The sequence below is a fragment of the Nestor notabilis genome, unplaced genomic scaffold (genome assembly GCF_000696875.1).
Source record: "Nestor notabilis isolate BGI_N333 unplaced genomic scaffold, ASM69687v1 scaffold8285, whole genome shotgun sequence".
In the NCBI taxonomy this organism is placed as follows: Eukaryota; Metazoa; Chordata; class Aves; order Psittaciformes; family Psittacidae; genus Nestor; species Nestor notabilis.
The window spans coordinates 47330-73570 of NW_009930635.1; the positions used below are offsets into that span (position 1 = coordinate 47330).

Genomic DNA, 26241 nt, shown 5'->3' on the forward strand with positions numbered 1-26241 from the left:
TTCTGTTACCCTTCAAATTATGGAAGTAACGTCTTCCAAAACCAAAATGGGAATATTGGCATACCCCTCTACAGTAATTTCTTGTCTTCCTTTTAGCTCATTTGTGTCAGGCTGAAGATCCCTTGACTCTCAGCTTAGGACAGAAGGAGACTCTAGAGAGGATTAATAAAAATTAAAAAAAGAACCAGGCTTCAACTAAAAAGCAACATGTTAAAATCAAGTCCTTTCTGCTCTGGGTTTGGTTATTGCAGGTTTTGGAGCAACTGGGCCCCAAACTCCATTTGGTAACGAGCAGAGAACAGTGCACTAAAGTCATCCCATCCTCATTTTGCCAGTGGCTGGCTGTGTCTCATATGGACAGGCTCATCTCTTCCACCCACATGTGAATAATGCTCAGTGGTTTCCGGTTCACAGAGTATGCAATAGGAAGAAGCACAGACATCTTATTTGGTGTTCAGCATCATTTTGGGAGCCAGTATCTAACCCTGAGTTACCTAGGTGCCAAGCCCCACAGCAGCTTTCATCGTTTGTGGATGAAGCCAGTTATTCCTGAAAAGCGATGATATAAATGGCACTGATCTGGAAGAGTATATAGAGTATATATATATCTCTCAAATACATATTCAGTTTTAAAAATAGAAAAGATACGATTAATTTAATTCAATTTTAGACATCTATAGCATAAATATTTGCATATAGCATAGTCACTGCCAAGCTTCCTTCACAGTCAACAGAGGAAGACAGGCACGTTAAGGGCATGACACACCAAGCCTGTTATTAGATGTCCACCTAAGAAGACAGAAAGCTTGTCCTCTAAGGACTGTTTCTTTCCTCAGCTGACTAAAAGGATAGCCGAAGATCATTATCCACCTTTTAGTGACATCTCACTCCCAGTAACCAAAGAAGGAAGACCATCTTACCCAAACCCATCCATGTCAGACTACTTCACATCTACCCATACATGAATACACAGAGCCTTGGGAGCAGGTTGAAAGACCCCGTATAGTAAAATTGACACCTCTGTGCCAAGGGTTTATTAAATCTAGTTAAGTTTTAACTCATCAACAATGTTATTTGCAGCATGTTTATCCCATAACACTCCACCAGCAGAGCTGAGTCAGTTTTATCACAGATATAGCTGAGAACTCCATTTTCTGAAACAACTAGTGAAAGTAGACTGCTCAGGGATCTCCAGGTGTGAAAAAAGGTGATGTACCTCTTCCTCTACATACATAAACTGAATACATTGAGCTGGAGCTAACATGAATGCCACAAATTATGCTGCTGCTGCTGTTGCATCCCTGGACTCCCTGGAATACAAGCCCAGGAGTGCACTGGACAGCAGTGAGCTCTGCAGGAACCCAGTGGGAAGAAACTGGCCAAAATTGCCTCTAGTTTCTCAGTCTTTGGAAAAGTGGCACTAGCAAGTGCTCTGTTTCCCATCTTCTACTGAGCTCACTGCATCTAGAATCTTTGCCTTTAATAGTCAGTCATATTTTGCATCTAATTCTTAAAATAAGAGATGCTTCCTCTCACATAAGAGCTGAAATAAAGACATCAGGACTCAAAGAGTTAATACAAGATGTTTTCTCTCATAGCTGTAACAGGAAATATTAATTGCTATACCTAAGCAGTGGAACATTGGCAGAAGTTTGGTGGTTGATATTTAAATTTATATATCTGCCTTATCTTCAAGCCCTTGAGGCAAATTCTGGATTACCCTTTTGTGAGGTTGCATAAGGATAAACGCTACAACAGACACGATATTTATATTCAATTCTTTTCTATATTTGGTCAAATTTCGTATTCTACGTTACAATTGCAATAACTATACAGAAGCCCACAACAGCAGCTGATAATTGTTCATCCATTGAATTGTGCCTCAGCTGTCTCACTGTGGTAAGTGTATTCTACACACATTTCACATAGTCTTGTGCTAGTGAAAGATTAGATATGCTGTGATGCTTTATGGAACTTTGCGTCAGTGGAAAGGCTCATTATACTCATTTTGGATAATGCCTCCTTTCTGACATTAAGAACAAATACATGGGATTTGAGAAGCTGCATTACCAAGAAAGCTCTCCTTTGAGAATCTGTAATTTCTCTGTGACTCTGGTTACTCTGACAGATTCTGCTCAGGTTTGCTTCATCTTCCCCAATTACAATTTATGACGCAAGGCAATGATACATCAAGCCATATAACATCGGTTGGAGCTTACAATGGAAAAGGAGGGACGACATTTCCTGCCACCAGTAAACAAGAAAACTCTACCATTACCTGATATAAGCTATCACAGTAGAAGAGACCTTATCCTAGAAAAAGGGATATGTTGCAGGAAGCATTGAAAAGCTGCAGTCTTTGATGTGAGGGTTGGGGACCCCTGTGACAGAGCACAGCAGCAAAGCCAAAGTTCCTGCAAGCTCAGTCCTGACCCTACTGAAGCCAACAGCAAAACTCCCACTAATTTCAGCAAAGTGAATATTTCCTTTGGATTCAGTTTATGGCTGAATCTCACCTTATTAGAGAGTGGCAGATGATGTCTTTATTCTGTGCCATAATGCTCAACTGTAAAACAGAAAAAATGGGAGTTATCCCCATCAGCAAGAGAGAACAACGCAAGTCTTAACCCAAGGGCTTTTCACAGCACACACCACCTTGAGACCAGAGGTCCCAGAGAAATGGGGGCAGCCAGGAAGCTCTCTGCTGCCTTCAGTTTACCAGGAAAAACCTTAATCTGGCTATTTATTCTGGTGAGAAGTATCAGGGGAAAATCAGAGGAGGAAATTTTTCTACCAGAAACATTACTAGACAGTCACATTTGAATCAGATTTCCACCACTCTGTAAGGGACAGCTAGTATTAAAGTTAGAGGGTTGGGAGCAAGAAATCTTCATTGTTTGTGAAGAAAGCATACACAGCCACTCTGAATGATTATTCCCTCACAGAATGCAACCAGCAACGGGAAATAAGGGCACTAAAAACAGCCTGGGGACAATCAGATTTGCAACCCTCTCCTAGACTATCACCAGCATATAGGTATATATCTTCAGTTGGATGAAGAGCTATGGAACTACAAAGGAAAGCCTATCTCATTTTGTAATAATTTTTACTACACATTTTAAGCAAGAAAACATAATGCTTCATTCTATTTAGCAGCAGGATTAATTGCTTCTTTTCCTTGAGCTGCATCCAGCTGAGACCAGCTGCTGATTTAGGGAGCTTGGCAACATCCCACATATCGGGGTCTGATATCTCCATGAAGGGAAATGCCCATTTCACTTCCAGACCAGTCCCAGCTCCCAAGTGACCCTGCCTAGCCCCTGGTGAGATGTGACACTTATAATATAGGGCAGGTTATTCACCAGAGGACACTTCTCATTATTTTTTCCCTGATTTTCATAGTTCTGCTGACTGGTGGTGAAAAAAGAGTAACTTTCAGCTTTCCCCTTCCTGGAAGCCAGGCTTCTAATCCTGAGTTTTGTAAAATTTGGAGTGTTGAAGGGGAAATTTTAATTGTAACTGCAGTCACAAGCACAGGGACAAAGCAACAAATGGCTGAGGAAAAGAAAAGACTCACCCAGCACCAGGGGACACCAGAGGCAATGCTCCTCTTTCTCCCTTCCCATCTTGCTGTTGTCTCTCCCTCTGTGCGTCCGCAGTTGCCAGCACTGAGAGCAGCCCCTACACCCCACAACCTGTCATTTTCAGACCAAAAAATGCCCACCGACATCCATCTCCCAAAAAATCCATTGTGAGCACTATTTTTTTTTTTAAATCTGCTTTTTAATCTACTTATTCTTTTGTAACCAGCCAAGTTGTTCCCAGGATGGCTCAGCCTGCCCATGGTGGGATGGTCGTGGTGGCTGCCAGGAGAACTGATGGGTTACACTAGGCAACTCCCCTGCTCCAGCACCTCCAGTTTGATGCCAGCACACTTCATGGCTGCCAGCACACAATGACTGACTGTCCTCCTCCTCCCTGTCGATTCCATTTGGATGCAGTGAATGTGTCTCTCTTCTTTGGGGCATTGGTAAGGCATCAGGCAGGAGCACTGGGTCTGTGTCTCTGGGAATAAACATGTTGGAATTTTAGTTGCAAATGTCGTGACTAAACCCATATTTTGTAGCTTGACAACATGTCAAAGTCCAGTGGGGAAAAGCGTTATTGGAGGCTCATGACACATTAGTTACAAAAAGCCTATAGTCATACTCTGGATGGTAGGGTATTAGGACTAGAGACAAAAGCAGCTTTAAATATCAGGTTTTGCAGCAGTGGCCCATACAGAAGCAGAAATTAAGTATCTCACTATTTTTATCCACTGACTTTCCCTGACCTTTCTTTTAAACAAAAAGATATTAAGTTGACTTTCTGTTCCAAATTATCCTATCACAGGATGTTGCTGTGAAATGGAGTCTTAAGGTCCACATTGTGTCAGCTCCTATTTCATTAAAGCTCTCTTTATGAATGCTAAGCTACCTGCTGCTGGCCTGTGGTAAAGCTCAGTCCTGCTGGTTATTTCATTACCCATTTCTGACCTAATCAGATTCTGACTCTTCATATTCTTTCCAGAAATTCCCTAGGCAGGAAAATGAGTTTCTACCTTTCCTTTCTTAAAACATATGAAAAATGTGTGTTTTCCTCCATTTAGCAGCTTTCACTTGGTACTGCAGTATCTTCTGCCTCTGTATGGATACCAACTACACGTTCCAAAATCAAAACTTCAATTTTCTGAATGTTTGTGCATACTCATGAGAAAGAGGGCTTTTATGCACATGGTGAGAAGGAAAATCCAATTCAAACCTCTTGAGCACCGCAATGAATACTTATTTTATTGAGTGTATTTTTTGTCTCTCTCTCTCATTTTTCCTCACTGAACGGGGCTCCTCTGTAGGCTTTTGAGAGAAAAACACTGAGGTGCTGGCACAGGATCCAGCTTTAAGCAGCTTCCACCGTGGAAGCAGACCTAGGCTTCTTAGGGGTTCTGGAATAAATAAGCCCAGCATATTTTTTTTCACATTATAGCCACCTTCCCCAGAGACCAGGCTGTCTACAGGCTCCAACAGAGCATGTCCCTTGAGGTCCACAAAATCGTGATGCCCTCTGCTTCAGCCCCACAAACAAAAGCATTTCAAGTAGCAATTTTATAGCCAGGTACTACAAATCCTGTGCTACAGAAATCTTGCATCTTCAAAACAGGGTCTCAAGATTGCTGCACTCTGCTGTTGCTTTATTTATCATAACTAGATAAGGTGTGATAAGATCATATTTGTCTCTGGAACCAAGTGAAAGAGTAAGTGTGGCTGCCACTCAGGCTTTTCCTGGCAAGTCCTTGATATGCGCAGAGCCAGCCAGCACCTCAGACGTTTACAGGAAAACCCACTGCTCTTATCACAAAGTTACACAGTAAATAGCCAAGTTGCACAACAGTGTTTATAAAATAATCCTCTTAGGGATTTCATCAGCTTAGCGAGTTCATTAAAACTCTTAATAAACACAGTTTTCACATATGGTTGTTTGCAAATTTTACCATTAAGATCCCATTAAGCCTCCTGGCCCCAGTCTTGCTTTTTAAGTAACATCATGATTTAATTTCATAATTTAATTATATGCTATAGAAGGTGTGGCCCAAATTAACTACTGAAGTGTAAACTACTGGTTATAGTAGTCTGAAAGGGCAATACACTGCTAACTGCATTTTTGTGATTAGAGATTCAAATGTTAATTTTACTGTAAAAGTTCCCTTCATTTCCAAGTTCATTTTGTGCCCTACTGATGAGAAGTGGCAACGTTACCCCACTTGTGGATAAAGGGAAAAGGCACATATCTAAGTATAACACTTGATGTCAGAGACACAGGACTGACCACAGTTCCACCCTCCTCACAATGTAAATTGCTCAGATGGACCACAATGCCTGTAAATCTCGTTCTTGGGGCAGTAAAGGAGTGATCACATTTCATTTTTAGATAACAAAGGGCTGGATAAATTCCACCATTCAAAAGTCATACCTGGACACTCCTCCCAGTCATAGCAGGTGTCATAGCCACAGGGCACTTTCTTCAAGCTCTTTGTGGAGAGCTTTGCCCTTTCAATAGCCCAGTCTAGACTGGAATCACCATGACAAGGGCCAGCATGCAAGAAATGAAATGACTGCTCTCCGAGGCACATTTCAGCTGAATACTGACAGCTGGGCTTGGTCACGTTCTGTTCAGAAGCAGCGTGCAGCACACAGATGTCTTCTGAGTAGTGGCTGCCCCAGGGGAAAAAGAAAAATCATTTTAACAGGCTGTGGAACAAGTCCATGCTTCTAAACACTCCACCAGCACCAGATGAAACATAGCAAAGCCATGGGCAGGCTGGATATCTGTCTGCCCAGGCTGTCCTAGCAACTGAAAGACCTGGACATGATACAATATAGTGCTGTGAGGTGAAGCAGCTTTGGTCCTGTCAAACAGATGGGAAGTGGAAGGCATGTGCCTGCACAAGAAAACAGGAAGCGCTGTTACTTCTACAAGGTGGCTCGTCTGAGCTAATGCAGCTCTGCGGCTGTGTGTGACAGACTATCTCTGAGGCACAGTTTGGGACCAGCGGCAGGCAAACACAGCCATGCTGCTTGTAATTTCTTCTTGTGCTGCTCTTGGTTCCTGAGTGTATTTGTTCTCAGCAAGTACAGGCATTTCCAAGCAGCATCATTTTGTGGAGCCCAGTCATCTCCCAAAGAGAGGGAGCAATACAGTTCACCTTGTTTATATTTGTGAATTAAATCTCGTGTTAGTCAAAACATTTCTAGTTCTCAGAGGATTTGGCCCAGGTGTGTTTGACAATGTCTATCACCCCCTGAACATGCTTTCTCCCTTCCCAGGGACTCTTGACAGAGAAGATACCTGGTTATTTGGACATTGACGTGAATGAGATGAATCCCATGCCAGGGGACTTGCCTGTGGTCACACAGGAGCCCTGTGGTGGAATGTGTGTTGATCTCAGCACTACAGCTGCCCAGCTCATATTCAGTCTATGGTCATCTTTCCTGTCTCCAGACCCACACTTGCACCTTGGCCAGTCATTTCCTAAAAATCCTCTAGGATAACTCTCAGTTCACTTGATTGCTCAATGGTCTATGCAGGGCATGTTGTGTGGAGACAATAAATCCAAGTTCCATATATTTTCATATGTTCTGGATTGTGGAACATACAGTGTATTTTGAGCATATTAATCTGAAAAAGGTAAATCTCAAACATAAGGAGCATGACCTGTTATAACAAGGTGATGACAGTGAAAATACAGAAATTGGAGGAATAAAGAGAAGAAACGGAAGACTTGGAAATTCCACTATTAAGTGATAATGTAGAATAGAAGGATGTGCCATGGTTAATGATGGTGCCAGTTGGTTAATGTCATCATTCGTTTATTTCACAGGGTACAGATGGAGCTGTAACTTGGATACAGAGGCATAGGTGCCTAATATCTGAACAGAAAGTAGCACCGAATTGCTGTTGTCTTTTGTTAGTTAGTCTGTTGTCTTTCTGCTTTATGTCACAGTAGTGCCTATCAGTGGAGAAACTTTGACTTTCCTTTTTCTAATTAAAGGAATTAACTTACCCACAATCTTCTTCTGGAGACATACAAACACACTGAGATCCAACCTGCTTTTGTCCTGGATTACAAACACCTCTAATTTTAGTTTGCATATCTGAAACAAAAGAGTAAGCGTTATTGTAACTAGAAACAGAATGAACAGAAATATCTTGGACTCCTGCCATAAAACTTAAAATGGATTTATTTCCACCCATCCCTTATTTCTCTCTTCAAAAGCTGTTGTGGTTGAAATTCCACAAGTAGACATCAGTCTTTGCAAAAATCAGTGGAAAGTCCTGCACAATGAGGGAAGCCAAAGTTTCAGTAGAATGTGTTCTCCTATTCTGCTTTCATAAAGCCTTGCTAATACAGCTGGGCGTTGTTCTGGTTTTTTAAGAAAACCATTTGAGTATCTCAATTTCATAATTAAATGGTACCGTACATTGCACCCCAAAATTCTGAACTTAATGCAGAAGTTTGGGGATGAAATTATATGGTGCTGTGGTAGACACAAAGTAAAACTAAAATTAATCAACAGTTGCTATATGTCTTAAAACCAGGCATCTACCTCCTGGGTGCAACTAGGCAATACTGTGTTGTTAATACTAGCACTATAGAAACAGTAAGGTATCTACAGGCATACTGACCTTTTCCACATGTAATGGGTCTCAAAATAGGTGGTATCCAGGACAAGTCTTTCCCACAGGTGTACTGTGTTTGACCAGTGACTATAAACCCAGTCTGGCAGCTCAGCTTCATGGTTTCACCAACACTGTACTGTTGCTTAAATGGGGAGATTGTGACACTGTCAGATATTGGTGGCTTGAGGCATACTGAGGCTGTAATAAACAAGAAATAAGTATAATTCTTGATGTTTTTATGGTGGTTTTATGGCAGATTTTTACAGCAAGTCACAATGCTTCATCTGAAGAGCCATAAAGACACTTAATAACACTGAACATTTGACTGACATTCAAAACTAATAAATATTTAACGTAATTAAGTCTAGAAATTTTCAGTGCACTGTCATGGTCTTTTAAAATATTTTTCAATCAATAACTAAATAATTATAATGTGTTTCTACTGTTTGCTAGCATGAGTAATTTAATTTTACAGTTTAAAAATAAGAATGGTATTAACAGCTCTTCCTTTTTTTTTTTTTTCCCCACATGAAGCCAGTAACAAAACAATTAAAATTAATGGCAATAGAAAACTCATAACTTAGTGTTACTTTTTTTAATCTAAAGTGAACATCAAGTCAGTGAAATCACACCAGTTCTAGAAAACTACCGGAATCTCTGCTGTTAGCAAACCCAGCTCAATTCTGGCCCTTACTTCTTAGTTGGAGTATAAATACTTGAAAGCCTTGATTTATTGTGGAGATTTTGAAGGCAGTCTGGGTGGGTGGGTGGTGTACTGTTTAATACAAAAAGTGGTAGACAAATTCCTCTGAGAATGCTTTCTTCAGCACAAGTCTATCAACTTAAAGATACCTTTGTAAGTCTGGAAACAAAAGGTGAGTGCTTCTGGTAAGATATTTAAAAGCAGACAAGAGAAGGACCTCACAGCATCCATCAGATGGTTTTCTAAAGCATTGACTATTATAAAGAACATAATAGCTGTAGTTCTGAATTGGAAGAGGAATGATGCAGTGACTCAGTAGGCTTTTGCTATCTCTACATGAAATACCTTTTTAAAATGCCATCTTCTCAAATATCATTACAGATTCTTTTGTTAAAACCTGCATTAAAATCTATTTTTTTGCCTTTTTCTTCCACTTCTGTATTGTTGCTGGGCTAAATCAGTTTTCTCTTTCTTACGTTGACATTCAACAGGTTGCTGCATCCAGGTTAGGTCTGGCAGACACCGAAAGAATTGATAACCACTGAGAACATGACCGCTCACACAGGCAATTTCGGCTTCTTCCCCCACAGCATACTGGTTTTTTTCATTCTACAAAACAAAATACCAAACCCAAAACAACCCTCAGAAATCTATGGTGATGAGACTGGACATTGTTGAAAGAAACAATGGTAAAAGCCTGATGATACAATGTAATGAATGCTTATTTTTCCTACTCTGAAATAATGAGTCATCCACTCAACCTGTTTAATGGTATGTTTGTTCAGCCGAACTACCAGATGTCATGGTTACAAAACAAGGATTCAAGGACCACTGTTTGAAATGAGTTTTACCTTGCCTTTGCTTCAGTTGCTGGTGGGTTTTGGTAGACTAGAGTCCCACAGCATGCCATATGCACAGCAACATGCTCACTAGCACAGTAGCTAGCTTGGGTGTAAGGTGCATGTAGCAAAGAAGCTGTAAAATTTCCCAGCTCTGCAATTAGTACACTTGCCTTCTGTAACTCTCATTTTTCATGCTCACCCTGATAAAGCCATATTCTGGTGGGACTGGCCTGGAGCATCCAGAATCAGGTTCACCAATCAAGACATCCTCTTCTCTCCTGGCTTCATTATCATTTATACAAGGAGCACCTCTGAAAAGTAAAAATTTGCTGGTAATGATGTATCTTAAGCACTGGTGTCACCAAATGACAATGGCAGAACGTCAGGAGCTCTGGAAAGGATTGCTGCGAGTGTGTCCTGTCCCCCTCTCCATGGCAAAACCCCAACATTATTCTGTTAAATAAAAGATGATGGACATCAAAATTTGCAGGTGCTGATAGGAGTGAGATTGCAAGAGTCCTAAAAAAGTGATAGATACAGGGCTACAATTTCTATTGACATAAGTCATGAAATATTTTTATGGAGTAAGAAAAAGAGGCAAAGAACAGCAGATGGCAGAAGTCTCTAAGAAGCCTCTGTGATTTGGCTGGATTTAGTCAAAACCCAGCTGCTGCCATCAGGCAATGGTTAAAGGAGGCTAATCTCTGTGAGCATGGAGCTGTACAGTCATGGTGTCTAACTGAGTGTCCTGGGTTCAGCTACAGCAGTCATTTTGTCTCCTTCTTAGTAGCTGGTGCAGTGCTGTGTTTTTGACTTTCAGTCTGGGAACAACGCTGATAACACCGATGTTTTTAGTTGTTGCTCAGTAATGTTTACTCTGACCAAGGACTTTTTCAGTCTCATGCTTTGCCAGGGAGGAGGGGAAGCCAGGAGGAAGCAGAGGCAGGACACCTGACTGCGTGGTTCCAAGTTGCCGGCTGCAGTCGAACCACGACACTGAGATAAGTAGCAAAGAACTGTGGAGCCCACTGCTTTTAATCCTCTCCTATCTACTCTAGAATCTCTTCCATAGTCATTACAACAGGGATGATGAAAATCCTGCTTCAGCTCTTGGTCCCAGTAGAAAGACTGAATCTGTACAAAGCCTTGCTCTTGAAGATGCAAGAAACTGAGCCAGTTTGGGGTTGGAGTCAGGGTTTTAAATCAAAACCATGCAAAACAGGTACATCAGACATACACAGTCTTTAAATATGAAAAGCTCGGTGGTTTCAGTGGAATTCTCTCTGAGACTAAGTTCAGAACTAAACCTCTAAGAGAATAAGATGTGATGTTCAAAAAACAGCAACTGCAGACTCCCGCGAAAGGAAACAGACGAGTTGTCCATAGCTTTGGACAACAAAGCACGTAAAGCGGTGTTAAGAGGTCTATAGGCACACTTTGTATGTAATTCATCAGCCATTTCTAGGAATGAACAATGAATGAAGAATTCCTAATTCTAGGAATTAACAATGAACAACCAAACTTGAAGAAAGCTTGAAGATTTTCATACATTTCCTTCTCTCAGCTGCAGCACAGAAATTCAGAGAGGAGAGCTGTCTGCTATTTCTCCTTGGTAGCCACAAAGCCATTCTGAAGGGCTCCTTAACTCTGCCTCATGACTAAGATCATTTGATCGACCAACTTCTTACCTGTCTGTGAACACAGAGACATAACAGTCCTCCTCTTCTTCCTGTTCACCTTCACAGGGCTTCCCACCGTTCATAGGGGAGGGGTTATTACACTCCCGGGTCCTCCTTCTTTTGAAGGAAGCATCGCATGAACTCCATTCAGACCAGCAACCCCAGCGGCCGTCTACAGCAACTGCGGAAAATAAGACAAATCCCATCTTTTGGTAGACCTGCACCATACACCATATTTCTCTTAAGGCCACATACGAAAGGAATGATGGTAAATTCATTATAGCAACTTCCAGACGATTTAAAATTGTTACTGTTAAGGGATTAGACTGTATCTAGAAAAGTGGTTTTTCAAAAGAGGTGGTCAGCCAAATTTCAGCTGCTTTATGAAAACCCAAAATATATCTTCCTTTCTAGTTTTGATTTCAATTAAAATTTAAACCCAGAAGCAGCTAATTTGTACTTTTATTGCACACACAGGTTTTGAGATGTTGTAGTGCCATCAACCTTTTTACATAGGTCAGTATTTAATGAGTTATTAAATAAACCTGAACTCTAACACCATGTCTAAACCCCAAATATACACCATATGCAAGCAAAATTAAAACACTGTTTTCTTCTCTTAACCCTTGGGGTATTTTGTCTGTGCCATCATGAGGCACATATACAAAAAAATATTTACACATCCTTTCTTTTCTGCATGGAATATACTTTCTACATTCGCCTCTATCTACATATCTACAACTGCTCATTTCTTTCAAAGTATTTCTTTATCAGGGTCATAAAATGAGACCTGTACCTGCCTTAATTATTTTCCCTTTGTCCACTTTTGGTTCTTGAATATATATATACTTAGTCATAAGTACAATGCTGTAAGTCTCTTTTGTTTCCCATAGATATGGCACTAGTGCCAATTTAATTGAAAAAACCTGTTTGCATGAAATAGTTCTTTAAATTCTTCAAAATGATTATTATGTTCCCTCTCTTTAAAACAACTGAGTTTTCCTTCAACATTATAATCAATTTTTAACTCCATTAGCCATTTAGTCTTAAGTATAATAGGCTATAGGGAAAACTAAGGAATTGGTTTCATATTTTTTATACCAATTATCTTTAACCTCAACTTCATACTCATTGGTGAACAGCTCATTTGCTATTATCTTAATTATGTAGCTAAGGGATCTTCTACCATGTCTTATGATTTCTTCTGAGATGTGCCTATTCAGTTTAATTCTTTATTTTTAATCCTCCCTTTATTCTTACTCTTTCTGACCATCACCATGAGGTAAGAAGTGCTATGGATTTAGTAACGGAAGGTTATTTCAGATTAATCTTTGATTAATAGATACCAGAAGGACCATATTTACATTATGACATTACCACCCCAAATACCTGATTTGTAGCCTGGAGCTCGTGTCTCACAGCTTTTGCCATAGGTGCCAGCCTGGCACAGGCAGAGGCACTCCATCCTGAGAAGCACAGGCCTGCCGTTGTTGGGGCATGGGGCACACTGGCAAGGGTCAAACCTGCCCATGTACTCTCTCAGGGCTGTCCACAGGTTGTGACGTTTGGTCACAGCACACGGCACATTCTTCACCAAATCCACGATGGGTGACACCTGGAAGACAAAAAAAACCTAGGCAGAGCGGGGTCCTGCCGGGGGAGCTGTGGCATTTCAAAAGCACTAGAGCCTGCGTATGAAGCAGTATCACAGAGGAGTCAGGCATGCTGAAAGCTGTGGATGCTTTAAAGGAGCATAACAGTGCTATACATCCATATGGAAGTGTTTAAGGCCAGGCTGGATGGGTCTTTGAGCAACCTGGACTAGTAGAAGGTGTCCCTGCCTGTGGCAGGGGGTTAGAACTGGATAAAGTCCCTTACAACTCAAACCATTCTGTTATTCTATTATTATCCTGTTTATATTTCTTTTATTCCCCCAATTTAGGGCTCTGTGAGCCAGTGAAAAATGAAACAAGTGGAATAATACATCTACTAATTCAGAATACTATAGATGACATGGGATTTGCTTACATGTGGTCCCTGCCATGTAAGACCTCCCTACACCGCTTTCAGAAGCTCAGCAGCTGCAGTTGGAGAAAGATCACTACATTCAGGCTTGGTTTTGCTGCTTGCCTTGAGTGCTTTGCCACTGCTGCAGGGTGGCTGCTGTGCCAGCTGTGGAGGAAGGCAGCTTAGTGAGCTTACAACAGTGCCAGCATGCTGCATTATATGAGCAGGACAGAGGTACCAGGGGACTGCTGCTTTGTTTCAGTTTAGGTATGTGACATACATTGCAACAAAAAGAGCACAGGGACAAAAAGTGTTCCCAGCACCTTGAGCTGCTTTTCTGCACAGTAACTAACCCCTACCCATGCCTGAGCTCCTGCTGGGGCCACAGCAATTCATTCATATTCCTCCTTCTTACTCTAAATGTCTGTGGACGATGTAAACCTGGTGTAGCTTGTAAACTCACATGCACAAGAAGTAGTTCTAATAAATGCTTTGTATGTTTATGTTAAGCCCATATGCGTTCATATCACACACAGCATCACCCTGATTTAAAAGACAAACACCCGCAGAGCTCTCTGAAAAACTGCTAACTGTTGAGTACTTTACTATCTCAACGGTTTTCTTATTCTTCTCTTACCTCAAAGTCAATCACCACAGGATTGTCCTTTACTGATTCCAGCCAGTCTGTGAAGACGGTGTGTCCTGGAAAAGCCCCCTTTTTCTCCCAGGCCAGAGCTGCAGCATACTCTGATCTGCCACCATTTACCAGAGAGACCGACCGTTCAGCCGACTCCAGAATGGAACCTGAAAGGGGATTTCACCACGGTATTGTCAGACAAAGGCTCCAAAGACGGTGGATGTAACAACAACTTTCTGAAAGTGTTAGAGGATACACAAGAATATACTAAGACTTTTTTGAAGCTGAGAAGAATGAAGTCTAAGCTCAGAAAAACAATCCCTGCTATGACAGCAGCCTGTCAGTCTTTCAAATGAAAGTGTCTTGAGACCTCAGTGATGGAGATATTCAGAACTACACAAGACACTGTAAAAAATGCAGGAGATACAGCAGTCTTCACTAGAATACACACTGTGAGGCAGGATATTTATTCGTAGCTGTTAACACCTGAGTAGTGGGAAATGATTGTAAAATGAGGACAAAAACATGCAGGTGGCAATGAAATCCCTGGTTTTATTGATGTAGAATGCAACTCTTGCCATTCTTGCAGAATGCACGACCTTTCTGCAGTTCCTGAGACACATTTCTGACATTGCCAGGGAACTCATGCTGGCATGAGAAAAATGGGAGGGGAGGTCAGGGAGTGTCTCATTGCTGTCCAACTCTCTCAATGAGCCCTTAGCAACCCTTAAAGATCATAGACTCAGTCATGATCATATGCCCATTTCCCATTTCAACATGCCTAGCCCTGGACTCAGGGCTACGGGGAATGTTTGCCAGATCTGTGACTGACTGGAAAAGCCAGTGCCACTGGTGCTTCAGAGCAGAAGAGTCCTCCTACATCATAATTGCTTTTGTATGCTTCCAGTGTTTGCTTCAGAGACAAACAGTGGAACACTGGCTCCTCTGGAAGAACATCTGTAGTTCAGCAAAGCTGGGAGATCACATAGGGCTGAGGGAAATGCTATGTCTCAGGGTAAGTAACAGGATATGGGCCCTGTTTTTGTCATGGTCACCTTCATGTTTCACAGTCATCCTGTTTGTGGTGCATCTGGTACTGACTTTCTTTTTCTTCCGGAAGAACACACGCCTTGTTGTTTCTGTCCGGACACACTCTGTTGATTCATCTACTGCCAGCCCTAGAAATATCACAGAGCAGCAGCTTAATCACCATAACCACGTTACATGATGGCATGGCCCCAGGCTCCCACATCAGGGTGAGCCATTGCAGGTGTCCCTGCTCCTCACCCACCACTGGAGATTTCACTATTACAGGCACTTGCTTACCCAGGTACTGACAACATGGGACTGAGTCATGCTTACCAGCCCTTTCGGGTACCCTCCCATATCCATGCAAGTTACAGCCACAGCATTAAGGATCACAGCTTTTGACCTTAAATTTCCACTTTTATTGTATTGTCCTTTCATTTTGATAGTCTGGCAGTCATGGGAATATTTTTAGAATAGTTTCTAATTAATACCAACAACTTCAATGACTGTATTCCTAAAAATACCACTTACACCTCCCAGACTTCAGTTCCACAATGAAGTATGCTGGAACATCTTTTCCTGAGGGCACCTGGTCTTAATCTAAAGGTTGTAAGTTTCCTTAAAAGCAATTACTCTTATCAAGTAAGGAACCTCTTGAACTTTTCAAATTAATATAATGTAAACAAAATTTCTTCTTGCTCCATATCCAGGTAGTATGAGTGATTTCTGAGCCTATGCAAGTCTAAAAGATTTTTTTGCTTTTGGAGGACTTACTATGTGGGGTGAGACCTAAAAACAGTGATAAGAAAAGCTGGTAAACATGATAATTTCTTCTTAAAGATTACATACCTGAGTTCTTCAATTCCTCAGAGCTGTACTGGTAAAGAATGTCATAGGAACCACCCATCTTCCCAGAGGTGTAGTAGTGAGTGCCAAAGTCATCAAATATTCTGCTGTATAAAGCATAGTTGTACTCCAGGGGCAGGTGGTTAAGTGCTTTTAGAAAGACGTCTGAGAGCTGCAGATCTGATTGTTTCATTGTGAAGTCTGCAACAGAAATTATTTTGTGGACTCTAATAAAGTTGGAATTCTAGGAGAAAGAAAAGGGCAGTCTTAGCATCTTCATAGGTAGTTGATTGAGGAAAGTAGAGAAGCCATGATTATGTCCTGCGGTACATTGTAGGACTAATCATGTGTATCATGCTGCTTTAACCATGAACAAACTAGCCCTGGAGATTCCAAGAGCCCTGTGAAGTCCTTGAGGACAATGCTCATTATTCCTTTACATTGTGGGTGTATATAGCATTCCAACAAAAATTAGGACTCCCTGAGCTCCTACCAAACAGAAAGCAAAAGGTTTCCTGCCAAAGCAAATATACCAGGAACCGACAAAACAATAAAAAATTTCAGTGGAAAGGCTTGATTTGTTTGCAAGTAATCTGGTGAGTGGGTATTTTGGATACTAAGTCACTGTCATGAAGTTTCATAATACACCAGTCTTCTAAAACTAAAACTAAACCACAAGAATAAAGATCTCATTGAGTTTAAGTGTCAGGCTGTTAATGTGGGAGGCAAAAGAAAAGAAAGTTCAAAAACTGGAAATCTCTACTACTTTTAGAAAAAACTGAAGTTTTTGACACACCTAATACATGTATTTTCCCGGTGCTAGAGTTTTTTAACTAAATAGAAAGGAGAGAACAGAAAATACTGAAAGAAGGGATTTATAAAGTGTCAAGAGGAACTGACGGCACAAGGCCAAAGCAAAGAGATCAAAAGCAACAGGAAGGGCAGGAAACTGGAGCAAATGACCATCCAGCAGATAGGAAAGATTCATTATATAAAAGAAAAATTGTTACTGATTTATATATGGGTGCTTCTGCTGAAATTTGCTGCTGGTAGTTTGGCTCCACTCTATTTCTATCTCCAAGGTCACTTGGCTTAGAAGATTCAAGGATGCATTTAGACAGGGAGTTCTCCCAGTCAGGACTGAGCAATGTAACACATGAGCTGGACTTTGGCTCTCAGTCCTGCACAACACTGCTCATTTCAGTGCCCTCATTTGCACATTGGAAAATAAGCTAAGGATACGCAGCTTTCTGCTGCAGTAAGAATTAGTATGGAAGAAATAGTTATGTAACACTTCTCAGAGTTGTACTCAGCTCCTAAAATACCCTGTGGTTAATCCATTTTAGGATTTTCAGGTGATTTAGGTTCTTATCCTCAATTTTCAGGTGTGCCAGCTAACATTTCAATTATGATATACAAAATTACAAGCCTCTTTGGCAAATTTTGATTCTAAAACCTTAGCTGGTTTTGGCATGCTTTTCAGCTCTTGCATGCTAAATATGAATTTCTGCTTGACATGCATCTTACATTTGCATTTGCTGCTAGTAAAAGTATCTTAAGTGCTTTTATTACTGGCAATTAAGTGTTTTTATTACTAGCAATTTACTTTACAGTTGTCAAACCCAGTGATTTCTATGTTAAATCCCTGAGGCACACACTGGTGTTGGAAACCCTCACTTGTAAAACAACCCCACAAAACTGGATTCCAAAGTCTCTAGTAATTTCTGGGCACATGCTTAATCATAGCAGTAAACCCTGGTGCCTGCAGCAAACTTGACCCATGAGTAACAGGTATTAATATAAAATATTAGTAGATCAGGGATGATTATTCCCAAAGAAAGCCTGCTCTAAACCAAATGTGAATACTTGTCCTGGGTTCAGATTGACACATTTAAAACTCAGCACTACACCATCTATTAAGAAGGAGTAAAATGATTTCTACAGCTGAACCCAGGACAGTACACAAGTTCAGTTTTGATGCACAAACAACTTCATTGACAAAAAGGAGCCAAACATGAGCTGAGCTGGACTGATGTTGAAGCCAGTAGTTTTAACTGGAAATTTTCTAACAAAGCAGGGTTTCACCTGACCATGCTGATTAAGTAATCTTTTATCCCAAATATCATAAGCAGATTTGCCTCAGAATCATGTCTGTCCCTGCCTGACATCACCAGTGATGGAGATGGCCAACTATCTTTGAGCTCTCAGTTTTTCAACTCTAGTTCAAGCAGTTCAGCTCAATTAACTACTGCCAGAAATACTTGGAACATAGGTTAAAGGAATGGGCACAAATTCTGATTCAGAGCCTTCAGAAGCCCGTTGGAATAACAGCATGGGAATTCAGTGGCAAGAAAAGGGAGCAAATAGTATGTAATAGTAATAAACTGGAGTAGTTTATGATGAAAGAATAGTAAAATAGTTTATAATGAAATATGTTACATAACATTCCAGTCCCATGGTAAGAATCTTTCGGTATGTTTAGGGTAGAGAAGAGTGAAGGTGGTCACCTAGGCTCAACTATGCAAACAATAGCCCATCCCTTACTGCCATTAAACAGCAAAAGGGTACAGTCTTATATCCCACAGTATTCATCTGCATTAAAGGTGTAGAATTTTATTGGAAAGAGGTTTTCTGTTCTCAGAAACTTTTCTGTGGATGTGTTATTTCTGAGATTATCTTTATAATCAAGTACATCTTGGCAGCCATGAGACTCCCATATGCAAGTTAGACACCAAATCAAAAACTAATGTAGAATAATTCCCAGCATACGCATACGTACAACATTCTTGACTGCGCTTCATTTCTTTTTAGTTGTTTGCTACTGTTTCTACATAGCATTCTCTCTACTTAAATTATAATTATGACAGGAAAAAGAGTGTTTTACCTGATCTGATAATCTCAAATCTGTGTTAAATCTATACTTTTTTAAATGGAGTAAGTTTATGATTTCTATACTGAAACAAGCAGAGCATGTTGCATTACAGAAAGTGTGTTACAACCAGGAGCATCCTGTAGTGCCAGAAGAACTTTTTAATGTGTGATTCTAGTGGTGTAGTTTGTTTGCTTACTTGTTTTTTTTTAAATGCAGTGCCAATGTCTTGATAAGGAAAGTAGCCGTTGGTAGCTCAGTTCTGAAATGAGCAGACAGAAATCAAATCAAATGAAGAAATTTGAGGCAACATTCAATTACCTTTTCATATGAGGCTTCAACAGCTTTCTTGAAGGAGGAAGATAGCGTAGCTTTAACCCGTTTCTTTCTTGAGAATAAAAATGGGACACCAGAAGATCTTCGAGCACCATGACTGGATGAACTATGTCCATGAGCGCTATCACTCAGGGGAGTTAAATCGTTGTAGAAATCTGATATTACATTATCCTCTTCATCTTTTACCTGTATATTTAGTAAAGCAAAATGCATTTTCCCAAATAATAATCTGAAACAGAAACCTATTAAGCAATGAATTCTTGATTTTTAGGGAAGAAACATGTCTGATTAATTGAGACATTGTAGTAAGCTGAAAATTATTCTTAACACAAAAGATGAGGCTGAGAAAGCTTAATAGGTGAGATGAATACCAGATAAGAATTAGAATTACTAACAAGCATTCATACAAGAAAGAAAAAAGAAACAGGCATGCAATACTTTTTTTTTAAATTTCCCACCCTATGCCCCAAAGCTTAGCAATAATTTTCAACAAAATGTTTCAACAGATATTTCAAAGGCTGTCAGACCTGCATGCTATGTCCATGCTATGACTAAGTCCCAGTCCCATGGCTTCTATGCTGTACAAGGCAAAGAGTTTGATGTTTTCTGTGCTTTCATCTTAATTTCCAGCTAGAGGAATGAACAGGCTTCCAGAGGAGAGTCTTAGAGCATGCTTGCAGTCTTAGCATCCATGCTGCCTGATGGACTAAGGGTAGATGGAGAGGAACTGGGAACAAACCTGCCTGACCAAGTTTGTAAGCCTCAAAGGTGCTGTTATGCAAAGCACAGAAAAACTTTAGAATCAGTTCACAAAGTGCTCATTTCCCAAAACTCAGGTGTCTGAAAGATGCAATCTGTTTTCCTTCTCTAGACTTGTTTAATTAATAGGGTTACTGAGGAACTGGGGAGGTGAGGTGGTTCATTTCCCAACTTCCATTCTCCAAGAAGTCATGTACTTTTGCATGAAAACATACTGGAGTTCCAAAAAGAAAGCCTGATCCAGTGACCCTTCTATACCAAAGGCTGTTCTAAATGTTAAAAGATACGGATGTGCTCTTAAAGGTGAGATTCACAAACTCTTAACACTTCTGCAAATGGACATCTGCAACTTAAAAACCACACAGATTTTAACTGACCTGGGCAAACCAAGGCTTGTTTTACCACACTGAATATTTGTACACACAGTAATTTTTCACCATTATGGTAAAACCTACATGTTTCACAATGAGAACAATAAGGCATTGAATAATCTCCCCAAGGCAGTGGTAAGTTCTCTAACACTGGATACTTTAAAATTGACTGGACAGGATGCTGTGACATCTTGTCTAGACCATGCTTTTGTCAGGAAGGGTGACCAGATGATCCTTGAGGTCCCTTCCTACCTGCTATTCTATGTCATGGCCAATCCAACTGCAGTTTCCAAGGAACATATCAGGGTGTCCTTTCTTCAATTGTTCCTGTTCAAGTAATACTAAAAACTCACAGCAGTTAAGTTTTCATTCATTAGTTGAGCTTTTTTTGCATCCTGCATTCTGAAGGAGCAACGTTACTTCAGAACAGAGACATGGCCACGGCCATGAAGAGAGAAGCCCAAATCAATCATGTTGACAAAAACATTGATCTGAAAGGTGGGAGTAGAGCCACCCAACTGCTCAATTTATCCCATTTCCACACATCATCTGCAGAATGTCCTGGCCTCACCAAGTTGATAAATCTTGTCTTAAACCACAAATTACTGCCTAAGACTTGAGCACATAACTTGGACTGTAACTATGGCAATAGTTTTTCAGATAGGAGTTGCTACTTGAGAATACCTGAAAGCTGACAGCCTCCAGGTTTGCAGGAACACGGTATGATTTCCTTGTCTCATTGCGCTTCACTGTGGTGCATTCTCCTCCATTAAATGAGTTGCCAAGGACTTCCCCTCGGCTCTCTCCTGCCAGAATGTGAAATCTAACAGAAAAATATTTCTAGAGATCAAACAATTCCAGAAAGACATACAGACTTGAAACATTTTCTGATATATATCTGCACTGAAGGTTTTGTAGTTTGAATCAAATGGTATGAGCATCTGTGTTATGTTACTGCTTTGAAAGAAGTTCCTCTACAAGAACATCTAATTCAGCTGAAAAATGCTGTAGCAGCAACCCTGTTTCCTACTTTTCATCTGTGCTTAGCCCTCTAGGTAATTTCAGTATCAATATGAGACAGTCAGTCTTAAACAGAGAATGGCCTAGGAAAATGAACAAGCAGTTCTCCATTTCTGCCATAACTGATGTTAAGCAGAGTGCACTGAGTTCAAAATTCAATTAAAAAAATGCATGACTACCTGGGACAAGCATCCTTTCTTTAGGTCTTATACTGCTTAAACTAGTAGCCTGGGAGAGGTGATGGTTGGTATCATGTGAAATGAAGCATAGACAAACAAACACCTGTAAAGGAACACCCCCAAAATTTCTGGGGCACTTAGCATAACTGAGATGGAAGTTGCCAGTACGTGATGCCAGTAAGGTTACTGTGAGGCAGGAAGGGTAACTCAGAGAGAAGTGCTCCCTGACAGCTCTTTATCTAGTCCACCAGTTCTGCAGAGCAGGATAGGCAGATGTAGTGGGCAAGTCTTAGCCTGAAGGTTTGGCTTGATTTTTACAATTTCTTCTTCATTTTAATATGAGAGATCATGTGTTTTAATGTGATACTTCCAAATGCTAGTTGGGGATTATGCTTTCATGTAAATTAGTGAGGTAACAATCTCAGGTTTATGAAAAATAAACAAAGCTGACTTACCCACTGCCTATTAACTGCACACCTGGGATGCTCTCGTACTTTCTGTTACACACAGTCTTTATCCTCCTACAATTTCTTTCATCAGAGTTGTCCCCACAGTCATTTTCTCCATTACATTCAAATTTTTTTGCAATACAGCGACCTGCACCAGAGAAACTGCATCAACAATGCAAAGATTCAGCATGTCTGAATACAGAAAAGGGTAGTCTGGTTTTTCCCCAGTAAAGGTGTGAACTTGCATTAGGAATTAATAGCAAAGCAGTATAATGCATAGATTATTCCTATAAGAAATGGTTGTTTCAGTTCTGCCAGTTTTGCCTTGCTTTGAAAATGTGAAGGTTTAATTTAAGAATTAGCAAAAGGATATGAAAATAAAGCTATTTTAAGGCTAATCAAGTATATTTACATTGAAGTAAACAAGAAATACCAGAAATTCAATAAAAAAAGCACAAATTTATATTCAGACAAAATCTATGGATATGTTTGTGCATGAAAAATTTGTGCAAAGAAATATTACTGGAACAGCGCTTCTGTCTGGCTCTCATGGTCATACCAACATCCCAGACTAGACACTCCACTTGAATTACTTCTAGTTACAGAAGAAACTGCAAACATAATGTTTGCAGCAAACAACTGCTACTAATATATGTGAAATCCTTAAGGACTTTTCTCTCTGCTTCTTTCCCCTGGAATTTGTGCACAGAATATACAAGACCTGGATCATCTGGACCTTTCTTGCCTCAGTGTCTAATCTTTCAAACTATCTAATAATGCAGCAATTGTGCAATGGAGATTATCTTTACCACTTTCACACTGAAATTTATTCTTGCAGTCAACTTCCACTATGTTGCAGAGCTTAGTTGGGAAGCATGGGCGGGAATCCACCAATGGCTCTGTACAGGCCTGACCCCCAAACTGGGATGGTTGCAGGAGTGTCCGGACACGAAACTGGAAGGCAGAAGAAATAAAACCAGGGTTGTTTGTGTGAGCTGTTTTTGTAGCTAAGTGCCCCCTCAGGCAGAGTCACGTCTCAGTGCTGCTGAAGCTTTATCAAAACCAGGGTCCCAAAGGAAATAATTATTTTTGTCCTTACATCCTACCATGCCATCACTGCAGGTAAGGCAGGCAGGGATCTGGAATCCAAGAGCCCCAGTAGCCCTGACAGAGCACACATGATGAAGCACTTGACAATCTGGGCTATGTCACTGGAAGAATCAAAAGTTCAGTCCCTGTATGTTCAGTTTTAACAGCACAGTAGGAAATGATGTGCAGCAATCTTAATGGAGATTTTTTGTGTTCTTTATCATCTCTGTTGAAATAGAAATACTCTGACAGTGACACATAGTGCCATCCCCAAACCAACCGGCTTGACTCCCACACATGGGGCCTCTTGTCTGAAGAGCACTGGTTGCACTGGGAGGACAAAAATGGTTTTCCTGAAAGTTCCTGTTACTAAACATGATCTGGGAGCAAAATTTCAAGCTCACTGGGTTTTCTTCCCCAAAGTCACTACCCTCCATGCAGAATAACAATGCTGAATAAATGCCGGTAGAGAAATCACTTCAGATGCATTTTCCAATCCAAGGGACTGGTGACGAGACTTATCTGCATGGGACTGAACAATTCCTCCTCTAAGAACTTCTTCCCACTGGAAAAGCACAGTTCCTTGCAGACTTCTGTTACTTCCCTCACTGTAGACAACTCCTGGAGTCAAATAATGCAGGAAGATGTCTAGTAAAAATCAGTAACCAAATTACTATGAAGGGAGAATGTAAGGAGCAACACCAGACCATGTGAAAGCTTTTGAGCTCAACTCTTACTTGTACTCTGTTTGGAATCCGTAACACTCACTGTATTATTTGTGTGAGCTTCCAACTTTTCATCCCTTGCCCTCACTTAGAGCTTGCTTACACTAGTCTTCACACTTACCTTGGAAGTCATGTCATTCTGGCATGTGCTTATACTTATCACAAGCAGTGATCTTTATATCTTGGAGGGAAAAATGGATCACAGTCCAAAAAAGCACCTTTTTTCTTGAAGCCGCAAATATGTTGCATCAATATTTGAAGTTAACAAAAATGAACACTGCTTCTGTATATGGGTGTGTCAGAAACAGCCATTTAGGAAGATGATTACCAAAAAAAAAAAAAGGCTCAGTTGTTATGACCAATGACAATTCCCCCTTCTAGTTCTTGCAGCTCGCTGTCTCCCACTCTCACTGTTTCTCCCTGCTCTGCTCTTATACTCTTGATCCTAGTTGCAGGACAGGAATCCCATAGGGTGGTTCACATCTCACACCTAGAACAGCTTCTTCATGTTTTGGTTATCCTGCATGGTCATCAGAAAGTTATATATGTATGTAAAGGTAGACTTATGATATCTGACAGGTTTTTCAAGATTGCTTTTCAGGCATGGAATGGATTTCTGAAGCTGAGCAGGACATTCAAAGAGCTGTACACTATGTCTGCACAGAAATAGAGCTGTTGTCACAGTCAGCCTCAGAGCTCAGACCCAGCCACATAATTACCCTGCACAATCTGCACTCCCCTTCACTTCCTACAACCTTACATTTGCCAGGACTTGGTTTCTTTAGGTCAAATACACTTGAACCTGACATTTCACCTCTTCCTTCTCTGCCATTTCAGCTCTAAGACTACCATCAATCAACAGACACAAGCCCAGGAGGGAAAAAACCACCCTGGGATTTTGTTCCACAGATATTAAGCAATCCACCTCAGTTTTGTGTAGGCTTAAAGGGTTAGAGGAATGGTGCTCTGGATTTCTTAAAAGCAATCTCAAACTGATCCTGACTACCAGTCTGAGATATAGCCTGAGCATTTCTAGTCACTGCTGGTTAGGATTTGGTGGTTAACTCTTTTTAATAGATGATTACATCCTATTTTTCTTGTCTTCTGATCATATAGGATGCTATCTATAAACCAAAGATTCTGTGACTTTCTCCTGCTTAAATAGACATGCAAACTCTACAGGTTAGTTTATCCTTTATGTGGAAAAATCATCTTTAAACATGACAACAGAACTTTTGAAGCAAGTTCTCATAAATGGATTTACACTACTAAATCACACCTTTTTCTTTTGACCGTCTATTTTAACTTGCTCCCTGTTCTCTCCATCTTCTACTGTCACAATTCATAACCAGTTCCTCTTGTCAATTTAAATTGTCGTTTTGCAGATTAATTACCATAAACTTGAATGTCTGAAACAAAGGGATCTCTTAAGCATAATTTCTTGCATTTAACCCATATAATACATTTTCTACCTACTTGTTTTTTAATGCACGGGTCACATTCTGACCAAGGGCCAAAGTCTCCAAGCCGACAGTTGATAGGACATGTTTGCTGGTTACATGCACGAGATTCCTGCTTTGTGCACAGCTGGTCACAGAAGTTTTGGTTATAATATTCATCCATTCTTATTTGCCTAAAAAAATTTTACATGTTATGCTAGGAAGGAATCACAGATGTTTTCTAACTGTGTGTGAAGGCTGATACAGAAAATTATTTGAGTCCAATGAAAACAACTTGAAAGATAATAGGCAGTTGCAGAATGTTGATTAAAAGAAAAATCCAAATGTGCCTTATGTTTACAGAGCAATTCATTTCACTTCAAATGTCCAAGAGAATACATACAGAAAGAGACAGGATGAAAAGAGGGGATTTATCATAAGTTTAGAGTATATCACTGCATTGCATCTAATTTGGTGCTGCTGAATCTTTATTTGACTTTAATAAGATTAACAAAATCAGCCATACAGCGAGGAACTTTCTGTAGGCTTGCCACACTGGAGCTCACTCCTCCCATGGCGTTGCTCTGTGCTGGGCAGAGCTCCCAGAGGAAGGTACTGGGCACTGGCCTGATGCCCTTATAGGAGGCTCACCCTCACTACCTGTGTTGGCAGATACAGGTTTGTTTGGAGGTGCTGTAATGGTCTCTATACATAATCTTGTAATTTTTGAATTTTGCAATTAAAATATAATCTATTCATCTGGTAAACTCTTAGATGTGACACATTGTCTCAGTATATTATGAAAGCTGGAGCTTCAGGCACAGGTCTCCCCCCTCAGAAGCGCTGGGTTTTTTTTCTTAGGGAGTAAGTGGAAACACAGAAGTAATGAGATAGATTGGCCCTACCTGTGCCTGGTCTGGGTGCCGTAATTGCAAGTTTGCGAACAGGCAGACCATGACCCCCATGGGTAATGTTCACAGTAGCACCCCTGGCTGCTCCCAATCACCAGGCTCAGCACGATCAGGTGCATTAACATAGTCTTGTCCAT

The 26241-nt window shown here is 40.6% G+C and overlaps 1 protein-coding gene across 1 annotated transcript; it reads right to left on the bottom strand.

Moving 5' to 3' along the window:
* Positions 1–3883: 3883 nt before the first annotated feature.
* On the bottom strand, positions 3884–26241 carry C6 (complement component 6). Its single transcript, XM_010015496.1, has 17 exons — positions 26099–26241; positions 25231–25387; positions 22750–22894; positions 21947–22088; positions 20977–21115; positions 19148–19348; positions 15961–16201; positions 15138–15260; positions 14083–14249; positions 12828–13053; positions 11448–11619; positions 9959–10070; positions 9394–9526; positions 8221–8412; positions 7598–7688; positions 6007–6248; positions 3884–4065 (listed from the first exon to the last, which is right to left on the bottom strand). Exons 1-17 carry the CDS (start codon positions 26239–26241, stop codon positions 3884–3886), a joined length of 2808 nt encoding a protein of 935 aa, XP_010013798.1.